The sequence below is a fragment of the Pseudomassariella vexata genome (genome assembly GCF_002105095.1).
Source record: "Pseudomassariella vexata strain CBS 129021 chromosome Unknown BCR38scaffold_30, whole genome shotgun sequence".
In the NCBI taxonomy this organism is placed as follows: domain Eukaryota; kingdom Fungi; phylum Ascomycota; class Sordariomycetes; order Amphisphaeriales; family Pseudomassariaceae; genus Pseudomassariella; species Pseudomassariella vexata.
This window is the reverse complement of record NW_024467985.1, coordinates 165,591-185,486: the sequence shown is the minus strand read 5'-3', so window position 1 is coordinate 185,486 and position 19,896 is coordinate 165,591. Positions and strand designations below refer to the sequence as shown.

The 19,896-nt window shown below is 51.2% G+C and overlaps 2 protein-coding genes and 1 non-coding gene across 3 annotated transcripts; 1 reads left to right on the top strand and 2 right to left on the bottom strand.

Annotated features, from left to right (window-relative positions):
- Window positions 1-31: 31 nt before the first annotated feature.
- Window positions 32-134, top strand: BCR38DRAFT_t379. Its single transcript has one exon. It is a non-coding gene; the product is annotated as a tRNA-Thr (tRNA).
- A 1,639-nt stretch (window positions 135-1,773) lies between these two features.
- BCR38DRAFT_508885 (uncharacterized protein) lies at window positions 1,774-2,871 on the bottom strand (the record flags this gene model as incomplete). The annotated part of the gene is made up of 3 exons (XM_040864982.1): window positions 1,774-2,131; window positions 2,202-2,514; window positions 2,723-2,871. The coding sequence occupies 3 exons, from the start codon at window positions 2,869-2,871 to the stop codon at window positions 1,829-1,831; spliced, it is 765 nt and encodes a 254-aa protein (XP_040709434.1). The 3' UTR covers window positions 1,774-1,828.
- An 809-nt stretch (window positions 2,872-3,680) lies between these two features.
- On the bottom strand, window positions 3,681-5,251 carry BCR38DRAFT_491336 (major facilitator superfamily domain-containing protein; the record flags this gene model as incomplete). Its single annotated transcript, XM_040864647.1, has 3 exons — window positions 3,681-3,876; window positions 3,933-4,966; window positions 5,078-5,251. The coding sequence occupies 3 exons, from the start codon at window positions 5,249-5,251 to the stop codon at window positions 3,681-3,683; spliced, it is 1,404 nt and encodes a 467-aa protein (XP_040709433.1).
- Window positions 5,252-19,896: the final 14,645 nt, after the last annotated feature.

Sequence of the window (19,896 nt, the reverse complement as noted above, 5' to 3'; positions counted from 1 at the left end):
GCAAGCATTGCAGAGAATCATTTCCATTATAGTCGGCTGGTGTAGTTGGTCACTTCGCTGGTAGATAAGTCCCGATTTGAGCCTCGCCCACTTGGGTCGGTGACGAGTCGCGGGTTCGAATCCCGCAGCTGACACACAAGGGGGTTTAGTCAACCCTTACGGCGCGCTGCCCACCTTGTTGACTTCGCCTACCTAGCGATAATAGGGAGATTGGTGCAGTTTAGGATTACGAGCATCCTAGCCAGTCGACCGTCAAGCACTACGTCGGCGGAATATAACTCGACAGCCGGTCCAGAATTCGAATCGTTAATCCGACCCCTTATCGGACCTCGCCTTTCCGATAACGCTCGTCGGCGAACCCGTCCCCTCACGATAGAAGGCGCGCAGCACGCCCTCTCGCCGCGATTCTTGCGAGCGTCTGACCACGTTACGGTCTATCCACTTGAGCGTATGGTTGAGATGTATACGCTCGACGAGAACCCCAATTAGCAGATACTACGACTTGTCGCGACAAAAAAATAGTCGAGCATCTTCTGCACATCAGCAGCATCCCACCCCTGAGGACGAATTTAAGTGCCACATTACCACACTTATCGGTAGTTCAGGCAGGGGTTGTAGCACAGACTTAGGGAGGGACAGGAGGTTTAGTAGTCATTTGGCTACAAGTTTACCTGTATAACCGCCCGACGCGGCTTAAGGGCCCGCTATATCATCTATAGCCCCTTAAGGGAGTACTTGTAGAGGTACCGAGGGTTAACACCTACGGCGTATTTAATTTTTTTTTCCATTATATAGAAATATTAACCACTCAGGCTCCCCAGCTAGAAGCAAGGACCCTAAATCTAGAGTTTTGAATATTACAGTAAAGCAGAATGCCACAGTACGGCAGATAGCACCAGTTAAACATCTCCACTTTCTGTGTTCTGTGACTCTTTCTACCACTTCTCTATGTTAGTCTTGCTCACAAATTGCAACACAACTCCAGATTTCACTTCGCTTTTATCAATAAGTCAGTAGCGGCCTTTGGGTACTGTAGAATAGAGTTCGGCTTTAGGAAGTCATCCATTACACACTGATTCCCTACTTCCAGCTCCGCGCCCCATCTCATATCCTTTGTTTGCGCCAGTGTCCAATTACAATACTCCCTGTCACGGTGAGCACAATTGAAGAGTCAAAACACTCTAATGCACTGTATTGACTTAACGATTCTCGACAAGGAAAGAAAGAGAAACTAAAACAGGCTGGCTCACATCTGAGGATCTTCAATCCCGCCTTCAGATAGCCAGTGCTCCTACGGGTCCACAGCTAGTGGGTTTCGTGGCATCGTGACACCGGCCGTCACAGGAGAGAGGAGAGAAGGAGAAAGGGAGAAAAAAAAGAAAGAAAGAAAGAAAGAAGGAAAGAGAGAGGGCGAGAAAGAGAAACAAAGATAGAGAGAAAGTAAGAGAGCGAAAGCAATAAGAGACCTAGGGTAAAAACGCCGATAGGGGGGTGCACGCCGTGTCCGGCGTCGTACGACGGAGCCGACAACGGCGTTCGATTCGTCGTACCGTACTTTAGGGGGGTAGATCCTACGTACGGACGTTTTACGTCGATATAAGGTCGATGCGATTGTCCCATACCAGTAAGCTAAAAGATCTCAACACTATCCTAATGGTCAGGATTTAATCATGGAAAATACACCATTGATATTGATAACTCTGCACAATGTATTATGGCAACTCGATATACACCATGGATAGTATGATGAATTTTATTTTAATACAAAACCAGCTTGTAAAGAGGCAAAACTTTTGTGTCAGGACTATTCAGCCCTGCGTTCATCATGTTACCGTAACTTAGACGGCGCCGAAACCGACCGTTTGTGCCCCGGTGGTTTGGTATCTTCCATTGCCCAAGTTTGCTGTGGAACCCTTCGTCTCTTCTTAGTACCCCCATATGCTTCCCCCTCGCCCGTTGAAGGATGCAGGGCTGTGAGTCCCCTGTACGAGCTTGGGTTTGTGCTACCAGGCTTAAAGTACTCTTTCACCGAGTTCTTAGCCGCCCTGAGAATCTCAGCAGGACTCGACCTAGTTCGACGGTGGCCCTGGCCTTCGCTTGGAGGGGTTTTGTTGGCGGGATAAATATATGTCTGCAAGATTTGTCAGAATCAATCAAAAGTGATGATATAAGAAGCTGTAAACAAAATAAGGAGCGCTTACCGAGAACCCTCTGGCAGCGTTCCTTTTGGCACTGTCTGTTCCCTTTGCTGAATCCTTAGTTTGTCTCATCTGAGCCATGTCCGCTTCGAATATCCTATTAGCCATTCTCATGCTGACCACTTCTGCTGCCAACTGCTCGTCGTCGATATTTCTTGGCGTCTGTAGTCCTGGAGGGAGCAAGGGGCTATTGGGTGAACCCATATCTTGTATATTTACTCGAAGGAGTCCTCCATCTACCGCAGCCAAGCTACTAGCGCTAGAAGGTGGGCGTGGTCTTCCTGAGGTAGCGATAGACATGGCACCGGCAGGACTTCTATTGACGCAAGGATATTGCCAAAAGTACAGAAAGGAGATACTGAGAAATGAACTTGCGCGTTATGAAAATGATCAGGTATGATTAGAAGTATTGCCAACTAAATGTTCATGACCGCGAAAGGTTGAGTTACGAACTGCTCTGATCGTGACCCGTTGGGATTAGATATATCTCTGGCTGTTGCTATCTGAATTTGGCCAGTACTCACATGCCAAGCCCATCGAGAACTTCGTAGAGCTGTGGCGTGCTGCTAACTAAAGTTGTCGGCGTTTCGGGCTGGATGCATCCTTGGCTGATCTGTTTGCAAGGAAGATCCGATGTTGACATGGACGGCTGTTCACTGGCAAAAGAATTCATGTGGTTGGTTGATCAGCAGAAGCGCGGTAGAGGCGAGTTTCTAGTGTGGCATGTGGCGCTGTCCGTGGTGACATGCACTCAAAACTACACCGTCTTCGCTAGGATATGCCAATGGCGTACGCCGAAGATTTGCCCGGCTGAACCTGAATAAGCTCATATAGTCTATACGTAGTCTCGGAATAGCCTGGGCTCAGCGCCAAGTTGCTTCTAGCTTCCACTGGATGTACCACCCGCATTCTATGAAGTAAGGTGGTCGTATATTTACGATTTATCGGTCCGTCAATAAGTCAAGGCGCATGCAACCGATCTATTGCATTCCTAAGCGTTCCCACTAAGACACAATCTCACTTATTGTGGTTGAATAGTTCCGCCTCACTCTGGCCACCTCTCCCGTCCGTGGAGGAATGCCTAAGTCATCCTCAACTGATTTGGGATTTGAAATGGCTCTCCCATGCAATGCAGCCACAACTAAGCTCACTTTGATGTAGGCTCATATCCATTGGCTGAATGTGTTGATCATCGGCATCGGTAGCTCTCGTGATTTTATTCATGGCCGCGCCACTGACATTCAGAGTTCTGGCGTGAGTATTCACATTATTGAGTACTAGTCAATCGCCCACATGTCATAGCTCGCGATAAATAAGACGGCGTGGGCTTTGCATGGTGGCTGACAGCATAGCTCATGTAGCCTATGGCAATGCACGATGATACTGTGCAAATGTTGAAGATATGGGACTTGTTTGACTTGCTCATGACAAGGTACATACCAAAGAAGAAGTCCAATGTTCTTAGAATCCCCGAATACTTCCTCATTCGCTTCTACTTGCTGCCGTTGCGTGTGGCGCCTTCTGCTGGTTGTTGGGCTCGTCTGTCGTCTCGGCTTGAGTTTCGTGGCTGTGCTCTAGTTCCGACAGGACAATCCAGGTGGGGGCGATGGCGAGGATGGTGATGCCAAAGTTGATACCAATGCTGACAAAGTGATTCGCATTGCCCTCAGATTGCATGCTACGCAGTGTTAATAAAGCTTCGATATGTCAGACTCGACCAGAATTTTAACGTACGCCCATGCAACGGTTTGGCCTAGAGCCTCGAAGCCGCGCAGAATACCAGTGTGGCGCAACAAAGATGAAAGATCGGTGGCATATTGCCCTACGAGCCAGTATAAGAACTGCTGGAAAGCTTGGCCGGCAAATGTCCAGAAGAAAACCAGTGCGTAAGCTTTGCCGAACCCGCCCCGAAACCAGTCAAAGATAGGCGCCGTCTCGGCATCGTAGAATTGCTTCTGGAGAATCGTCGCCCAGGTCCAAGTCCCAATAAGTACCAAAACGATGGCCGAGAATGCCATCTTGGCTCGAGTTTTGACGTAAATGGACTGGCGGTCGAGCAGAAACGCAACGGTGAAGGAGCTGAAAATGCCGGCAAAGTTGGTAAAGAAGGAGGAGAAGGCTCGAGCTCGTACAGTGAAGTAGCTGGTCAAGAAGGTGCTCACAAAACCGTTATAGAAGTAGCTGATGAAAAAGGCAGGGAGCAGGAGGAGAATGCGGCGGGAGACCAACATATGCAAGACGGCTTTGAATTCAGCACCCCACGACGGCAGGTGATGGATGGTGACTCTGGAACCATCTTTTCGCCAGACCTTGTGTGCTGGACTGAGACAAAGCGCGATGGGCAGGCCGAAGCACATGATGATGATGAAGACGATGTAGGTTGCAGATCCGACGGAACCGGAGCTTGATCTGTTGGCGTTCAAGCCGAGATTGATGGCGCCTCCGACAATGGGACCGGCTGCTTTGGCCGTCTGCCATATGGCCAGGTAGAAGGCTCTGTCCTTAGGGCTGGGATACCCAATGATGATGGCCGCCTCGGCAGCCCAGAAGAAACCAGCCGAGATTCCGCACAGCGCACTGCCGAAGAACATGAACCACGTCGTAGCATTGATGTTGTTGGTGTATAGCCCTGCACCGTATATGGGATAGCCGATGGCACCAAGAGCCAGCCCGTATGGCAGACCTAACCTGTTGTTTATAGCACCAGCGGCAACACAGACAATGGCGAACAAGCCGTACACAAGAGCGTTTGCAGCAGAGACGGCATACTGTTTGAAGTCGTCAGTGTTTTGGTAGAATTTACCGAACCACTGTACACTTGGCATGATGAAGCAATATTCCATTGGAATTTGGGATTGGGCCAACAACAGTCAACTCACCGGCTTGGCCGCACCTCCAGCACCCAGCCCTCCCAGTGCATCCCACATACCGGGCGCAGTGAACGAGACTCCGCATGCGACAGCGATTTGAAAGGGAACGGACCGGACCCGCGAGTGACGGGTTAGGACAGCTTCGGTTCCGCCTCCGCTATCATCGGCCGGCGAAGATGCCATGTTGTCTTCCTTGTTGGGCGGAATGACTCAAATGATATTATACACGAACAGGTAGAGTGAAGAAAAATAAGAGGAATTACACCCAGTGTTCTACATCGTGTAATTGTAGTGTGCGAATTCTTTCGGTGGAGCTATGGCGCCATCGCCTAGTTACGTAAATGGGTCAAGGTTCTGAAATTGTCATTGAGCAGTGGAATTATCGTGCTTGATTGAGTAGATATGATATTGATTCATCTTTTTACCTTATTCAAGAATCACAGCTCTATACTCTACCGAAGTGTCCTTCGTTAAGCTAACCTACGTGTTAGCTACCTCAATAGGAAAGTTAACGTACAACCCCACCTTTCCGGCCACATATTGCAATCCAATTGAGGTATTCGAAACAGTGTGTTCAATGTACTATTATAGCTATTCAGGTACAACCAGCTCTAATAGAAAGCTGTGCTCTAGGGCTTCCTGAGGTATAGATCTGATAGATTCTGACGCCTTAGCTGGGTCCAGTATTACCTGATTCCGACGTTGTACCTGGTCTCGTTGCCGTTCTACTTCAAGGGCTCGATCCATCGCTTCCTTAATCTGTATAATGTTACCAAATCGTTCATTAGGCCCTAATCGTACCTTCTTACGTGGTTTGCGGCGTAACGAAGTTATCTCGGCTTCTAATGCATGTACACGTTGGGTCAAAGTAGCGACCTCGACGCTCTGTACATCTAGCCGACGAGTCAGCTTCCGAAACAATAGCCGTTGCGACGATCCCAATGGCGTAATCGCTGTCAGACTCTCCCTAGCTACTAAGCTAGTCACTGGCGTCGCTATTATTGTCGGATCAAGCCGGTTCTGATAGGGGGGCTATCGTCGGCTGAGGTCGCGATGGATTCAATGGGTATATTCCAGTTGCAGAGAAGCCTGATTGTATATTACTGATCGTGAACGACTTCATATATGCCTCGATGTATAGCGAGAGGAACGTCGACTTTTTAAATGGAATAGAACAGTACTCGATCGAGAGAGAGGTCGCTAACGAGCGATAGTACCGCTTTAATGGAGCAAATACGTCGACGTCGAGAGGTTGGAGCCCGTGAGAACAGTGTGCTGTCAAAAATAGTAACGAAATCTTGTTACAATAGGCTAACCACATAAACTCGACGTTGTCGTGAGCGATATGACCATCTAATATCAAGAGCCGCTGCTTGTGACAGGCTGTGCCTGAAATGGGATCCGGAGCTGCAAGAACCTTGCGTCCGGATCCACCAAAGGAACCATCGAGGGCATATAAAAACATGGTTTGTGTTCTCGGAAAACTCGCTTATTTTACTTTCCTCCTCAGTTAGATAATTAACAGTATTTGGCCATGTTGAGCTGTATAGTTTCGCAGTGAGCCCGTCACAGCTTGTGGCTGCAACTTTCTTTTCGAGGACGGACACTTTTTAATGACTTCTTCATCTTTTCGATTCGACAAGCAATAGTGAAACGGGGTCAGGCGGCCAGTAGGATATACCTACCACCTAACACACTGAACAGACGGCTCCAGTACCAACAGATCGCATCTGTTGGTCTTATCAGACGAAGATCGTGGTACTGGTTATAATAGCGAAACTCTTATACGTCTGGTGCGCGAGTTGGTCGGATGTGCCTCTGAGACTCGTATCGTGATAATAGGATCTCGAACGTAAAGATAAGCTGAATAACTAAAATAACTAAATAACTGACTGAAAAGCGAAGGTGAAGATATAGATAAGAAGGAGATGATGATATGAAGATGAGGATGATGATGCGTGAAGATGAGGGACTCGTGTCCTACTCTGCCTCTGTGCCTCTTAAAGAAGAGAAAATAAACTTTCTCCTAGCCCCGTAACCTATTTCCCTGATGTCCGGCCTTACCCCGTTACAATAGTTAGCCATCATCGCACTCTTTTCAACGCATGCAATTCAGAATGTTGAGGGACACACAATAGAAATGAAGTGTATTATAGTGAGGAAAGAAAGCTAGGCTAGTGTTGTTGGTCTGGAACTAAGTAGTGGTGGTGGCTGCGCAGGTACCACCTCTGACACAGAAGCTTCAGTTCATGATTCACTTACACGTTCAGGGGATAGCTTCTAAGAATCCATCTATCCTTTTCATTTTAGCCTTGACAACTATGAGACATTGTGTCTTGCTCTGATCAGAGCAATCCAGTACTAGAGACAGCTTCAATTCGACTCCTAGTGTAACGGGGTAAGGCCGGACATCAGGGAAATAGGTTACGGGGCTAGGGGAAAGTTTATTTTCTCTTCTTTAAGAGGCACAGAGGCAGAGTAGGACACGAGTCCCTCATCTTCACGCATCATCATCCTCATCTTCATATCATCATCTCCTTCTTATCTATATCTTCACCTTCGCTTTTCAGTCAGTTATTTAGTTATTTTAGTTATTCAGCTTATCTTTACGTTCGAGATCCTATTATCACGATACGAGTCTCAGAACAAGACGTCTGGCTCTGGAAGTCGAATTGAAGCTCTCACTGGCACTAGATTGCTCTAATCAAAGCAAGATACAATCCTCTGTCATTATCAAGGCTAGGATAAGGGCAGAATAATAGGATTTCGAAAGTAGTGTCTAAATGCATATAGAAAAGAACCGCATGATTGAAGATCTGGCTAACTAGAATGGAGTGCAAAAGTCAAGTTGATTGAATAAGATGATGAAAAGAGATGACAAATTGTTGAAAGTCGTCTGTCATCTCCGTGTCCCTTAAGAAGTGTGGAAGACAGGGGAGTCCTCCTTGGCCCCCGTCAGCTACTTTCCTGACGTCCGGCCTGGCCCCACTACACTAGGAGCCAGACGTCCTATTCTGAGAATTATCCCGACACGAGTCTCAGAGGCACATCCGACCAACTTGCGCACAAGACTTATAAGAGCTTCGCTTTTACGGCCAGCACCATGATCTTCGTCTGATCAGACCAACAGATTGTTACGAATCTGCGATTCTAACCAACGCAACAGGCCCGATGGCAGGCCCAGTGGATACAGGACAAAGAAGGAGGGGAAAGTCACACAGGTTGATTGATTGATTGATTGAAATTTAACGTCTCATCACGTGAGACGTGCCGGGCGCAGTGCCGGCATGGTCTATGCTAGTCGAATCTATGTTACAGGGGACTGTCTTCATCTAACATTCCTGTTCAGTGCGATGGGCAGATCTCAGTAAAGAAATTGGTCTCCTCCGCCCATTGGCAAAACAAACGAGCTCCCTTGGCCGTGCCTAGGAGGGAATCTATACTATTCTTGGCCATATGCGCTTTTAGATGGCCGGGCGTGGCCTTGCGGCCGCGCTTGCAAAAGTAGAAGTGGACTGGTGTCTTTGTCTTTCCACACCCGCAGTTGAGCAGTGCGTCGCGATGCTGGAGTCTCTCGTGGTAGGTCACGAAATCCCGTGGTGCGACCTCGCTGCGAGTAATCTGCCTAGGTGTTGCCGGGGCAGGCCAAGTTCGGGGGGTCGCGGGTGGATAGCGATCCCTAGATCTCGATACTGTTGAGGGCAGGTAGTGGCCCATCGATCGTTGAAACTCTTCCAAGTGTAGGATCTCGCGATTCTCTTTATATGTGCGAATGAGGCCGGGTGTTGTGTCTTGGGTGGTTGCTCACAGGCCGCTTTGGCCTGGACATCTGCTTCTTCGTTTCCGGGGATGCCTACGTGTCCTGGGCACCACCAGATATACACTTGTCCCGGGGATGTCCAGGGTTTTCGCTCTCTCTGTGACCAGGTTTTGGACAGCTCTTGGAAGGCGGTGAATTTTGCTTGACTGCTTCCGGGACTTGGACAGATGAGCCTACCCGCAACCGCGAGATTATCGAGGCAGATGTGGACGTTATCTGCCATGCTGTTGGACGGAAGCTTTACAGCCTCCTGAAGCCCCCGTAGTGCTGCGTGGGCTTCCGCATCGTATACCTCTATCTGAGAGCCCAGTAATTCGGACCCGCAGAGTAGTCTTTTACCGGCCTGATAACCAGCCCAGCCTGCTCCAGCTAAGGTCCTGTCGCTATGGGTAGCCAGCGAGCCGTCTGTATAGATTATTATATCGCGCTTTGAAAACTCGTTTATCCTTTGTAGAAACGAGCGGGCAGCCTCCTCCTTTGACTGTCCTGGGATATAACCGATCTTGGCGAGGGTGATGGACCATTCGCCAGCCTGCTCCCAGGGCGGTATTTGCAGAGGATCTATATATTCTGCAGTATCTGGGGTTAGGCTCGCCATACGCCTTAACCTCGAATCGGGGCCCGTAGGATGTCTGAGCCTCCTGCGTAAGGGATGGCGGCTATCCAGTTTGTGTAATCTAACAGAAGCCGCATAGAGTTTTGCGTCGAGTGCGATTTCTGCTGGCGGTAGTGCCGCTTCCCGTTGCAGGATCGGTATTGGCGTGGTCCTATATACAGGAAGCATGGCTCTCATTGCGGTATTCTGCGTTCGATCCATTTGGTCAGCTAGGGATTGGACCCGGTTTGAGATAATGCGTCCATTCTTGTTCTGTCTGGCAGACGGCCACCATGCTTCCGAGGCGTAGAATTGCACGGGGAGCACGCACGCGATTACAGCTTGACGGAGTAGTCGTGTTGGGGCCCCTCTGATTGTGTTTCCTAACGACCGGAGTCCGTTAGCAACCTGTAGAGCTTTAGCTGAGACGAATTTGACATGGGCCTTAAAGCTAAGCTTTCTATCGAAGTAGACGCCTAACCACCTGAGTGCAGCACCGATTTTGATGGGTTGAACAGTGTGGATCGTTCCATTCTGTTGCGTAGTGGTAATGGGTGGGTTTGCATCTCTCCCTCTTCTTGTGAAGTGTATTAGCTCCGTCTTGTCGGGGTCGAACGTGATACCCTCAGACATGCTCCAGTCGAGTGCTGCTTTCCACTCTTCGGCCAGTATAGTGCAATTTTCTTCTAGGGAACTAGAGCTTGACAGTATAGCTATGTCGTCCACGTAGCCGAATCGCGAGCGCTTGCGTCCAGGTCTGCAGGTGCCCAGCTTAAATAGGGGCTCGATATATAGAAGGAGGAGGATCGGCGAGACGGGCGATCCTTGCGGAAGTCCACATTCGAGGTCAAAGGTGTCTCCGGTTTCCCCGTCTAGCCGTATTCTCCCCTTTCGGTGCGTGGCAAAGCTATAAACCCAGCGTACCAGGTTTTCCGGCCAGCCTTGTCGGTGGAGGCGCTGTGCCAGTCTGCCTGGTAGGACGGAGTCGAATGCACCTCTGATGTCCATCGTCAGCATAGAGGTAAATTTTCCTTGTTGCCAAGCGGTTTCTATATCATGGATTACAGCTGAAATCAGATCGCTACACGATCGTTGTGGGAGCGCTCCGAATTGTTGGCTATGCAGGACTCGGTGCTTTACTGCGACCCAGGAGAGGCGTTTTGCAATAATTCTTTCAAGGCCTTTCCCAAGTACGGATAGGAGGGCAATAGGTCGATATGAGCGTACTGCCGTTTTATCCTTTTTGCCTGGCTTGGCCAGAATAACGAGCGTTGCCTCTTTGAAACATGTAGGATGCCATCCAACTTCGACGCAGGCTCGGAAGAGCGCAACGACTACTTCTTTGATAACTGGCCAAGCAGTTGTTAGGGCTGCAGTTGTAATGCCATCGGATCCGGGACTGGTGTTGCCGGCCTGGAGGATAGCCCTTTGGACTTCCTTTGCGGTGACACGGGGGAAAGGGAGCTTCGGATCGGGTCCCGGTGCTCGCAGCTCGCTGGGTATATCGCCGGCCTTGTCCGTGTTTCGGAGGAGTACGCGGGCGAATAATTCTCGCTTTTCGTCTGGCTTGGAGATGAATCGGTCCGAGTTTTCGGGGTCGCGTAATGGCGGGGTATAAAAGTTTCCCGTACTTTTATGCCAGCCCGCCATTTCAAAAATTTCTTTACTGGTCGAGGCTGCAGCGATTCTATCTTTCCAATATTTGTCCTTCGCCTTGTGAAGTTTCCGGACGAAGTCCTGCCGTAGCGCTTCAATTTCCTCCAGGTGTTCTGAGCGGGTTATCCCTAGAGCTTGAAGCCTTCTTGTGTCCCTCTTTTTGTTAGTAAATTCTTGATGTTTTCGCTTGCATTCTTCGTTCCAGTATGCACGTCCTTGTCGGAGTCCTTTGGATCGTTTTGTGGAGGCTGTAAGGCTTTCGATGAGGGCGTTTGTCAGTTGTTGCGCTACGCGGTCCAGTGACTCGGCGTCGTCTGCCGTTCTCACTGTCCCTCTTATTGGTTGTATGTTCCGTTGTAGGGTGCTGAGAAAAAGCTCTTCGTCCATCGTATCCAGCCGAAATTTGCCTAAGGTCGGCTTGGACTTGTCCAGCGCTGCCCTATGTGTCGGTTCACCGATTGGCGATGTAAGTACGAGATCGAAAGATTCTGCCCAGTCGACCAAGTCCTGGGCCTTTGGGGAGGTGTACGTCGTCGTTGGTTGCCAGTTCGGATGATGTAGGTTGAAGTCCCCTGCTAGTATATATCGGTTTGGCGGAGCAAGGTGGTACTGGCCTAGGATATCTTGAATGGCCTTGCCGCCTTGGGAAGCTGCTTGGGGTGCGTTGTATATGTTAATGATTGTTAGTAGGTAGTGGCGGTCACATAAGACCTGAAGGAATAGTAGGTCTGTAGATGGGGCAGATAGTGGTCGGCATTGCTCCCCTCTAAGTCCAGTCCCTTTGCGTATGTAGGTTATCACCCTCGGTCTGCTTTCAATCCAGTCATCTATTGGTGCAAAGGTCTCGTAGGCTGGGTGAGTTCGGGTGAGTCTTCTTTCCTGTGATCGGACGAAAGGCTCCTGTATCAGTATAATGTCGATATGGCCTTCGTAGGCCAGGTTAAGTGCCGTCTCGTGTGCACTCGCCTTCCTGCCTACGTTGGCTTGCATGATCTGTAACTTTTTGGGTATTTGCTGCGTGGTTCTATTAAGCATTTGCTATGATGCAGTCGTTGTTTTCGCTGTTGGCTTGGAGATGCGAGAGGCTGGATGCCGCTTTCCAGGCTCTTTCTCCTTCCGCTCGAATAGCGCGGAGCTGCGCCCCATCCCTTCTCTGGAGCGTACCATGGATCACTTTGGGTCTGGCGGGGCAGGCAGGGTCGTGAGCCGCGTGCGGGCCGTTGCAAGTTGGGCATTTGAGGGGGCAGTCACATCCGTTGAGGCCTTCCGTGCCTCTGCAAGGGGCCCGGTGCTCGTCGGTTGTGTGAGTTGCGGAGCTGCACTTCATGCACCTTCTCTTCCGGGTGCATGTGCGTGCATTGTGGAAGCCACCGCAGCGGTGGCATTCAATTGATTTCTTCTCCTTGGGGAGACGTAGATTGATATATTATTATTATTATTATTATTAAATACGCCGTAGGCTCGAAGCCCCCGGTACCTCTACTAGTACTCCCGTATGTCAAACCGTGCCCTAATGGCTGGACTAAATACATACGCTGCGTCGTCGGTTCGCCCTATTGGCGACTGCGTTGCGTTCACTACCATACTACGTTGGTTCTCAACCTACCAACAAAGTCCCCCCTGAGAAGATCGATGCTATCTGGGCCTTGAAGCTGTCCGACCCGTCCCTAGCAGCCATCTTACAATAGTCCCACTAACTACTGGTTCTCCTGTTGCCGTTGCGAGGTCTCTGCGAGAGTATAGTGGCCGTGGTGCGATGGCGGCCCGTAATCGTTCCCTCGGTCCTTCCAACAGCCCGCAAAAGAGGATTACGTGCTCTGCCGTCTCAGGGGCATCGCCACAGCGGCATAGCGGCGAGTACACGCCAAAAGCCCCTGTCTTGAATAAGAAGGCTGCTAGTCCTATTTTTTCCGTCCTGATCTGGCACAGCGTAGACGCCTCCAGTCGGTTCAGGCCGAAATACTTGCCCCCTTTCGGTATCTGCATCGAAGGGCCCTCCGGTTCCTCAGCGATAGCGCGTCGCTGGCGATCGTGATGCTCTGCTCCGGTGAGCCATCTCTTCCTCCAGTGGTCGAGGAGGGCAGCCGGGACCTCCTTTTCCTCACTCATCCACTCGGAGCCCCGGGCCTCCTTCTCCATAGTGTACCCTGCCGGTCGGAGTAGCTGCGACGCCTGCTTCCTCTTCGCCGGCCTATCCTGCCGGAGTATATGGGACGCTTTAGCGCTCGCGCTGCGAAGCAGATTTCTCTTCCCGCTAAGCCGTAGCCGTTCTTCAAACTTAGCAGCCCGGGCACTAAGATAGAGGTCTAGTGGCGGGATTGCTGCTTCTGCTTCCAGGTGGCGAACCGGCGATTGATATATACGTTGGCTCCTAGAAGCCTAGTGCGGAGCGGTATCTGCTTTGCCGCGTCTACCTTGAACCAGGCCGTTACCGTGCCTAGTCTTTCCATCTCGTCCTTTTTGGAAAAGTAGGCCTTTTCCGGGCGCCGTTTCGTGGCAAGTCGGATTTCCTCCTCTAGCTCCCCGTTTGTGATTTCCAATTCCGCGTCGGTAATCAGGCAGTGACGAGTGTACGGGACATTGGGGATATATGCTCGAACCCAGGTATCTCTCTGCTCGACGCTATGGGCTTGCAGTAGGGTGGCTATCTGTTCTCTGTTATTTAGCAGGATCTTAGCGCCTTCTACTGAGGATGGGCAGAGGGCTAGTCCTGTTCGGACGTGGTCGACTCCCTTTAGTGCAGTGCGGGCATTTCCTGGCAGCTTTTCACGGAGAAAAGCGCATATATCGTAGGCTCTCTCCCTGCGGAAATGATTATCTTCATGCATCCGGGCGAAAATCCGTAGGTCTTTCGTGGGCAGTTTCTTTGGTGGCGTCGCGGTGACATTTAGGCTGTGGGCCGGCGTGCTACTCAGTTGCCTTGCAACCGCTGCGTATGTGCGGGCTGGTGTTGATTGTACTGTCGGGTCGACCTCTATTGGGGTTCCGAGAGGCTTTCTAGCAGTTGTGTCTTGGGTTGTTCGAGTGGCATGTCGAGATTGTGCGAGTTGTGAGGTGCGGCAGTCTGGTTGCCCACGATCCTCGCGCATCCTTTTCACCTCCTGTTCGAGGGATTCTATTTTGGCCTTGTATGCCTCGAGAGTCTTTTGTCTGTCGGCGTCCTTTTGTTGTAGCTCTTTTGCAAGCCGAGCGAACTTCTTGGTGGCTTCGTGGATCACGTCCTTTGCGATATCTCGATTTAGCGGTGAGTCTCCGGGGTCGCCTCGATAGCCGCGAGGCCACTGAGTCCTCGAGCTCATTGTTATTGAGGTTGAAGTTTATGATTCCTTCCATGCAGTACGTTTTTCTCAAGCTTGTAAAGTCACACAGGAGTGGCTAGCTGCAGGAGGAGCCAGCTAGTACAAGGATCACAAGTCACGTGACTTAAAAGGGTGGATCATTTGGATATGAAATGATCCAACATATCCAGTTAGGACCCCAGGCTCATCTGTCCAAGTCCCGGAAGCAGTCAAGCAAAATTCACCGCCTTCCAAGAGCTGTCCAAAACCTGGTCACAGAGAGAGCGAAAACCCTGGACATCCCCGGGACAAGTGTATATCTGGTGGTGCCCAGGACACGTAGGCATCCCCGGAAACGAAGAAGCAGATGTCCAGGCCAAAGCGGCCTGTGAGCAACCACCCAAGACACAACACCCGGCCTCATTCGCACATATAAAGAGAATCGCGAGATCCTACACTTGGAAGAGTTTCAACGATCGATGGGCCACTACCTGCCCTCAACAGTATCGAGATCTAGGGATCGCTATCCACCCGCGACCCCCCGAACTTGGCCTGCCCCGGCAACACCTAGGCAGATTACTCGCAGCGAGGTCGCACCACGGGGATTTCGTGATCTACCACGAGAGACTCCAGCATCGCGATGCACTGCTCAACTGCGGGTGTGGAAAGACAAAGACACCAGTCCACTTCTACTTTTGCAAGCGCGGCCGCAAGGCCACGCCCGGCCATCTAAAAGCGCATATGGCCAAGAATAGTATAGATTCCCTCCTAGGCACGGCCAAGGGAGCTCGTTTGTTTTGCCAATGGGCGGCGGAGACCAATTTCTTTACTGAGATCTGCCCATCGCACTGAACAGGAATGTTAGATGAAGACAGTCCCCTGTAACATAGATTCGACTAGCATTGACCATGCCGGCACTGCGCCCGGCACGTCTCACGTGATGAGACGTTAAATTTCAATCAATCAATCAATCAGTTAGGACCAATAGTATCCATGAAGGATCTAATGGCCCCAGTTATCAGTGAAGGAGGGAATGGATATATAAGGGACAGGACTCCCAGGCATTTCACAGATAGACAGTCTACTTCAGTGATCAATCTAAGCATCAATCTAACCCATTGGTGAGGCAAACTGCCTTGACGACTCTATTCCCAGTTACCCTACTTGAATACTTCAGTTACCCAGAGCCCTATACTCCATACGTCAGACCCCGATATTATTGCTTGAGGACTCCGCAGCAGGACTTACTTACTAGCACAAACCCTTACAGACTCTTTAGTGGTTTACGCAGCTAGGCTATTAGAGGTTTCGTTACAAGCTCGATGTGAAATTACATACGCCAACACCTCCGGGTAGCTCGGCTGGTCTCCCCGTCCCTTGGGAATCAAAGACTCCGAACAACCCAACCGAAGCCCAATCACAAACCGATTATGTGAAAAATAGGATTGTACGACATCAAAATAGCTCACCAACGTCAATTTTTGCTGGAATAGATCAGATTGCGCGAGGTACAACGAAGGTTATGCATCGGCTTGCCCTTTTAGAAGGCGAGGTCGAATCACTTCGAAAGGCAAATGAGACCTTAAGTCGACGTCGCCGTGCGAAGAAAAAACAGCTACAGAGTGGAGGGTCACTTCGTATACAAGCTGGACAGGACCTACAGTCTCAACGAGAGGTTGATGGGCAGTTACATGACGAATTTCGTCAAATTGGTGGTCGTACGAGGCGGCGAATTGCGCGTGTACGGCGCTGTAGAATCTGCGGCGAGCCCGGACATAATGCGCGCACTTGTGGAAATGATGTAGAGACGTCTGAAGATAACGATTCCGAGTAGTTTCAATTGATGATAGGCGTCGTGGTTGAATTAACTTATACATTGTCGTATAAGGTCTGCCAAAGTGTGCAATTGGACCGTGGACTACGTTAGTATATAATAGTCTTTTATTAGGCTATATTTAAGGGAGTAGTAAATTATCTTAGCACCGTTGGCCGAGGCGCTGGGGTCCCGTGGTGGTGCCCGCAGGTTAGCAAGGCTTGCGCTGAGACGAAGAGACGACGGCGGGACTACCTCCAGGCAAGGTCGCAGACCAACTGGGACGAATATACAAGAGCCGGCCAAAAACAACGGCTCGAAATCAGCGAAGCGCAGACGCGTAGCTGGCACGAGAAGCTCGAGGGGACGGAGAAGGATCACAAAAGCCTGTGGGCACTGCAGAGGTGGGCTAGGCTACGGAGCTGGGCCCCCCCTGAGGCCCACGGCTTGCCAGATCTCCGGAGGGACGCCGGCGACACGCTTACGGCACGTACACATGATTAGAAGGCAAAATTACTAGCTGAGAGGTTCTTCCCAGACCCGTGTATAGATCTATCGGACCTCGATCACGGCCTATTACAGACGAGACCAGAGCTGAACGTCCCTAGGGAGGTGACCACAATGGATATCGAGTCTATCATCAAAGGAACGGCTGCTTGGAAGGCTCCCGGCGACGACCTGATCCCCACTGGCCTGCTAAAGGCCTGCGGTGAACCCCTATGGGAGATCCTAGCGGATCTGGCAACAGCTAGCTTTAGGCTGGGGTACTGTGAAGGTCAACCCTCGCAGACTCACTACAACCAGGTGACTTACAGCTGGAACACCTGCCATGGCAGTGCCAGATGGGAAGCCAATCATAACCCTTGTAGGAGCCCCGCCAAGCGTGGACGACTTAGTCGCGCTCCCTCAAACCTAAGTTGTGATCTTCTTTCCTTCGCTCCTTAGAGTAGAATCTTCGTCGATAGCACCTAATCGAGGTCTCTACCAATGCGATGCAACCCAGGTCGTGACAGGTACTACCCGGAGCGCTTCCGCTCAGCGAGGGTGGTTGTTATCCCTAAGCCTAATAAAACGACAGCTCAGAAGCAGACCCCTGGCGGCTGGCGCCCCATTGCCCTGCTTAGCACGGTAGGGAAGGTAATAGAGACGGCGATGAGCCAGCGTATCACCAAAGTAGCTGAGGCGGCCGGCCTACTACCAAACGGCCAAATGGGTAACCGCGCTGGGAGGTCCACCGAACTGGCAATACGTATAGTTGAGGACGTGGTCTATACGGCGTGGAGACGCGGGGGCATCGCCTCGCTGCTACAGCTAGACATCAAGGGGGCATTCGATACGGTCAATTACAGACGGCTGATTTCCATGTTAGCCCGGAAAGGCTACCCGGAGTGGGTTCAGGAGTGGGTACGCAGCTTCGTGGAGGATAGAACGGTACGCCTCCGGTTCGATGGCAAGGAGTCAGAGCCAATCCCCCTACGAGCTGGCGTCCCCCAGGGGTCACCGCTATCCCCGATACTGTTTATATTATACATTTCAACGCTGTACGAGGAGCTAGCGGAGCAGCATCCACTACTTTTAGTAGTCGGGTTCGCGGACGACACAAACCTGCTAAGCGTCGGCACCGATCCAGACACGACCTGCCGCCGGTTGGAGAGCGCATGGGCTACGTGTCAGCGGTGGGCAGTGAGGCACGGGATGGAGTTCGCTCCTGACAAGAGTGAGCTAATGCACTTTACTAGGGCCCGAGATCCCTTGCCGCAAAGTATTCGCCTTGGGGACGCCACAGTGTCGCCGGTAGTCTCAGCGAGGTTCCTAGGACTCTGGTTCGACCGCAAACTGACGTGGCACGCCCATGTTGAGCGTGTTAAAACAAAAATGGCAACTCAAAAGCTAGCCCTGACAAAGCTAGTCAATATGTCGTGGGGCTGCGATCTTATACGGGCGAGGCTGTTATATACGGTGGTTATCCGTAGCGCGATCGCCTTCGGGGCGACTGCGTGGCATACTATAAGTGAGGAACCGGCAGGGCCAGCTAAGAGTCTGATGGGGATACAGAACGAGTGCCTCCGGGTAGTCTGTGGCGCCCACAAAGCGACGCCGGTTCGCCACCTGGAAGCAGAAGCAGCAATCCCGCCACTAGACCTCTATCTTAGTGCCCGGGCTGCTAAGTTTGAAGAACGGCTACGGCTTAGCGGGAAGAGAAATCTGCTTCGCAGCGCGAGCGCTAAAGCGTCACATATACTCCGGCAGGATAGGCCGGCGAAAAGGAAGCAGGCGTCGCAGCTACTCCGACCGGCAGGGTACACTATGGAGAAGGAGGCCCGGGGCTCCGAGTGGATGAGTGAGGAAAATGAGGTCCCGGCTGCCCTCCTCGGCCACTGGAGGAAGAGATGGCTCACCGGAGCAGAGCATCACGATCGCCAGCGACGCGCTATCGCTGAGGAACCGGAGGGCCCTTCGATGCAGATACCGAAAGGGGGCAAGTATTTCGGCCTGAACCGACTGGAGGCGTCTACGCTGTGCCAGATCAGGACGGAAAAAATAGGACTAGCAGCCTTCTTATTCAAGACAGGGGCTTTTGGCGTGTACTCGCCGCTATGCCGCTGTGGTGACGCCCCTGAGACGGCAGAGCACGTAATCCTCTTTTGTGGGCTGTTGGAAGAACCGAGGGAACGATTACGGGCCACTATCGCACCACGGCCACTATACTCTCGCAGAGACCTCGCAACGGCAACAGGAGAACCAGTAGTCAGTGGGACTATTGTAAGGTGGCTGCTAGGGACGGGTCGGACAGCTTCAAGGCCCAGATAGCATCGATCTTCTCAGGGGGGACTTTGTTGGTAGGTTGAGAACCAACGTAGTATGGTAGTGAACGCAACGCAGTCGCCAATAGGGCGAACTGACGACGCAGCGTATGTATTTAGTCCAGCCATTAGGGCACGGTTTGACATACGGGAGTACTAGTAGAGGTACCGGGGGCTTCGAGCCTACGGCGTATTTAATAATAATAAATAATATTTTTTTTTTAAATACGCCGTAGGTGTTAACCCTCGGTACCTCTACAAGTACTCCCTTAAGGGGCTATAGATGATATAGCGGGCCCTTAAGCCGCGTCGGGCGGTTATACAGGTAAACTTGTAGCCAAATGACTACTAAACCTCCTGTCCCTCCCTAAGTCTGTGCTACAACCCCTGCCTGAACTACCGATAAGTGTGGTAATGTGGCACTTAAATTCGTCCTCAGGGGTGGGATGCTGCTGATGTGCAGAAGATGCTCGACTATTTTTTTGTCGCGACAAGTCGTAGTATCTGCTAATTGGGGTTCTCGTCGAGCGTATACATCTCAACCATACGCTCAAGTGGATAGACCGTAACGTGGTCAGACGCTCGCAAGAATCGCGGCGAGAGGGCGTGCTGCGCGCCTTCTATCGTGAGGGGACGGGTTCGCCGACGAGCGTTATCGGAAAGGCGAGGTCCGATAAGGGGTCGGATTAACGATTCGAATTCTGGACCGGCTGTCGAGTTATATTCCGCCGACGTAGTGCTTGACGGTCGACTGGCTAGGATGCTCGTAATCCTAAACTGCACCAATCTCCCTATTATCGCTAGGTAGGCGAAGTCAACAAGGTGGGCAGCGCGCCGTAAGGGTTGACTAAACCCCCTTGTG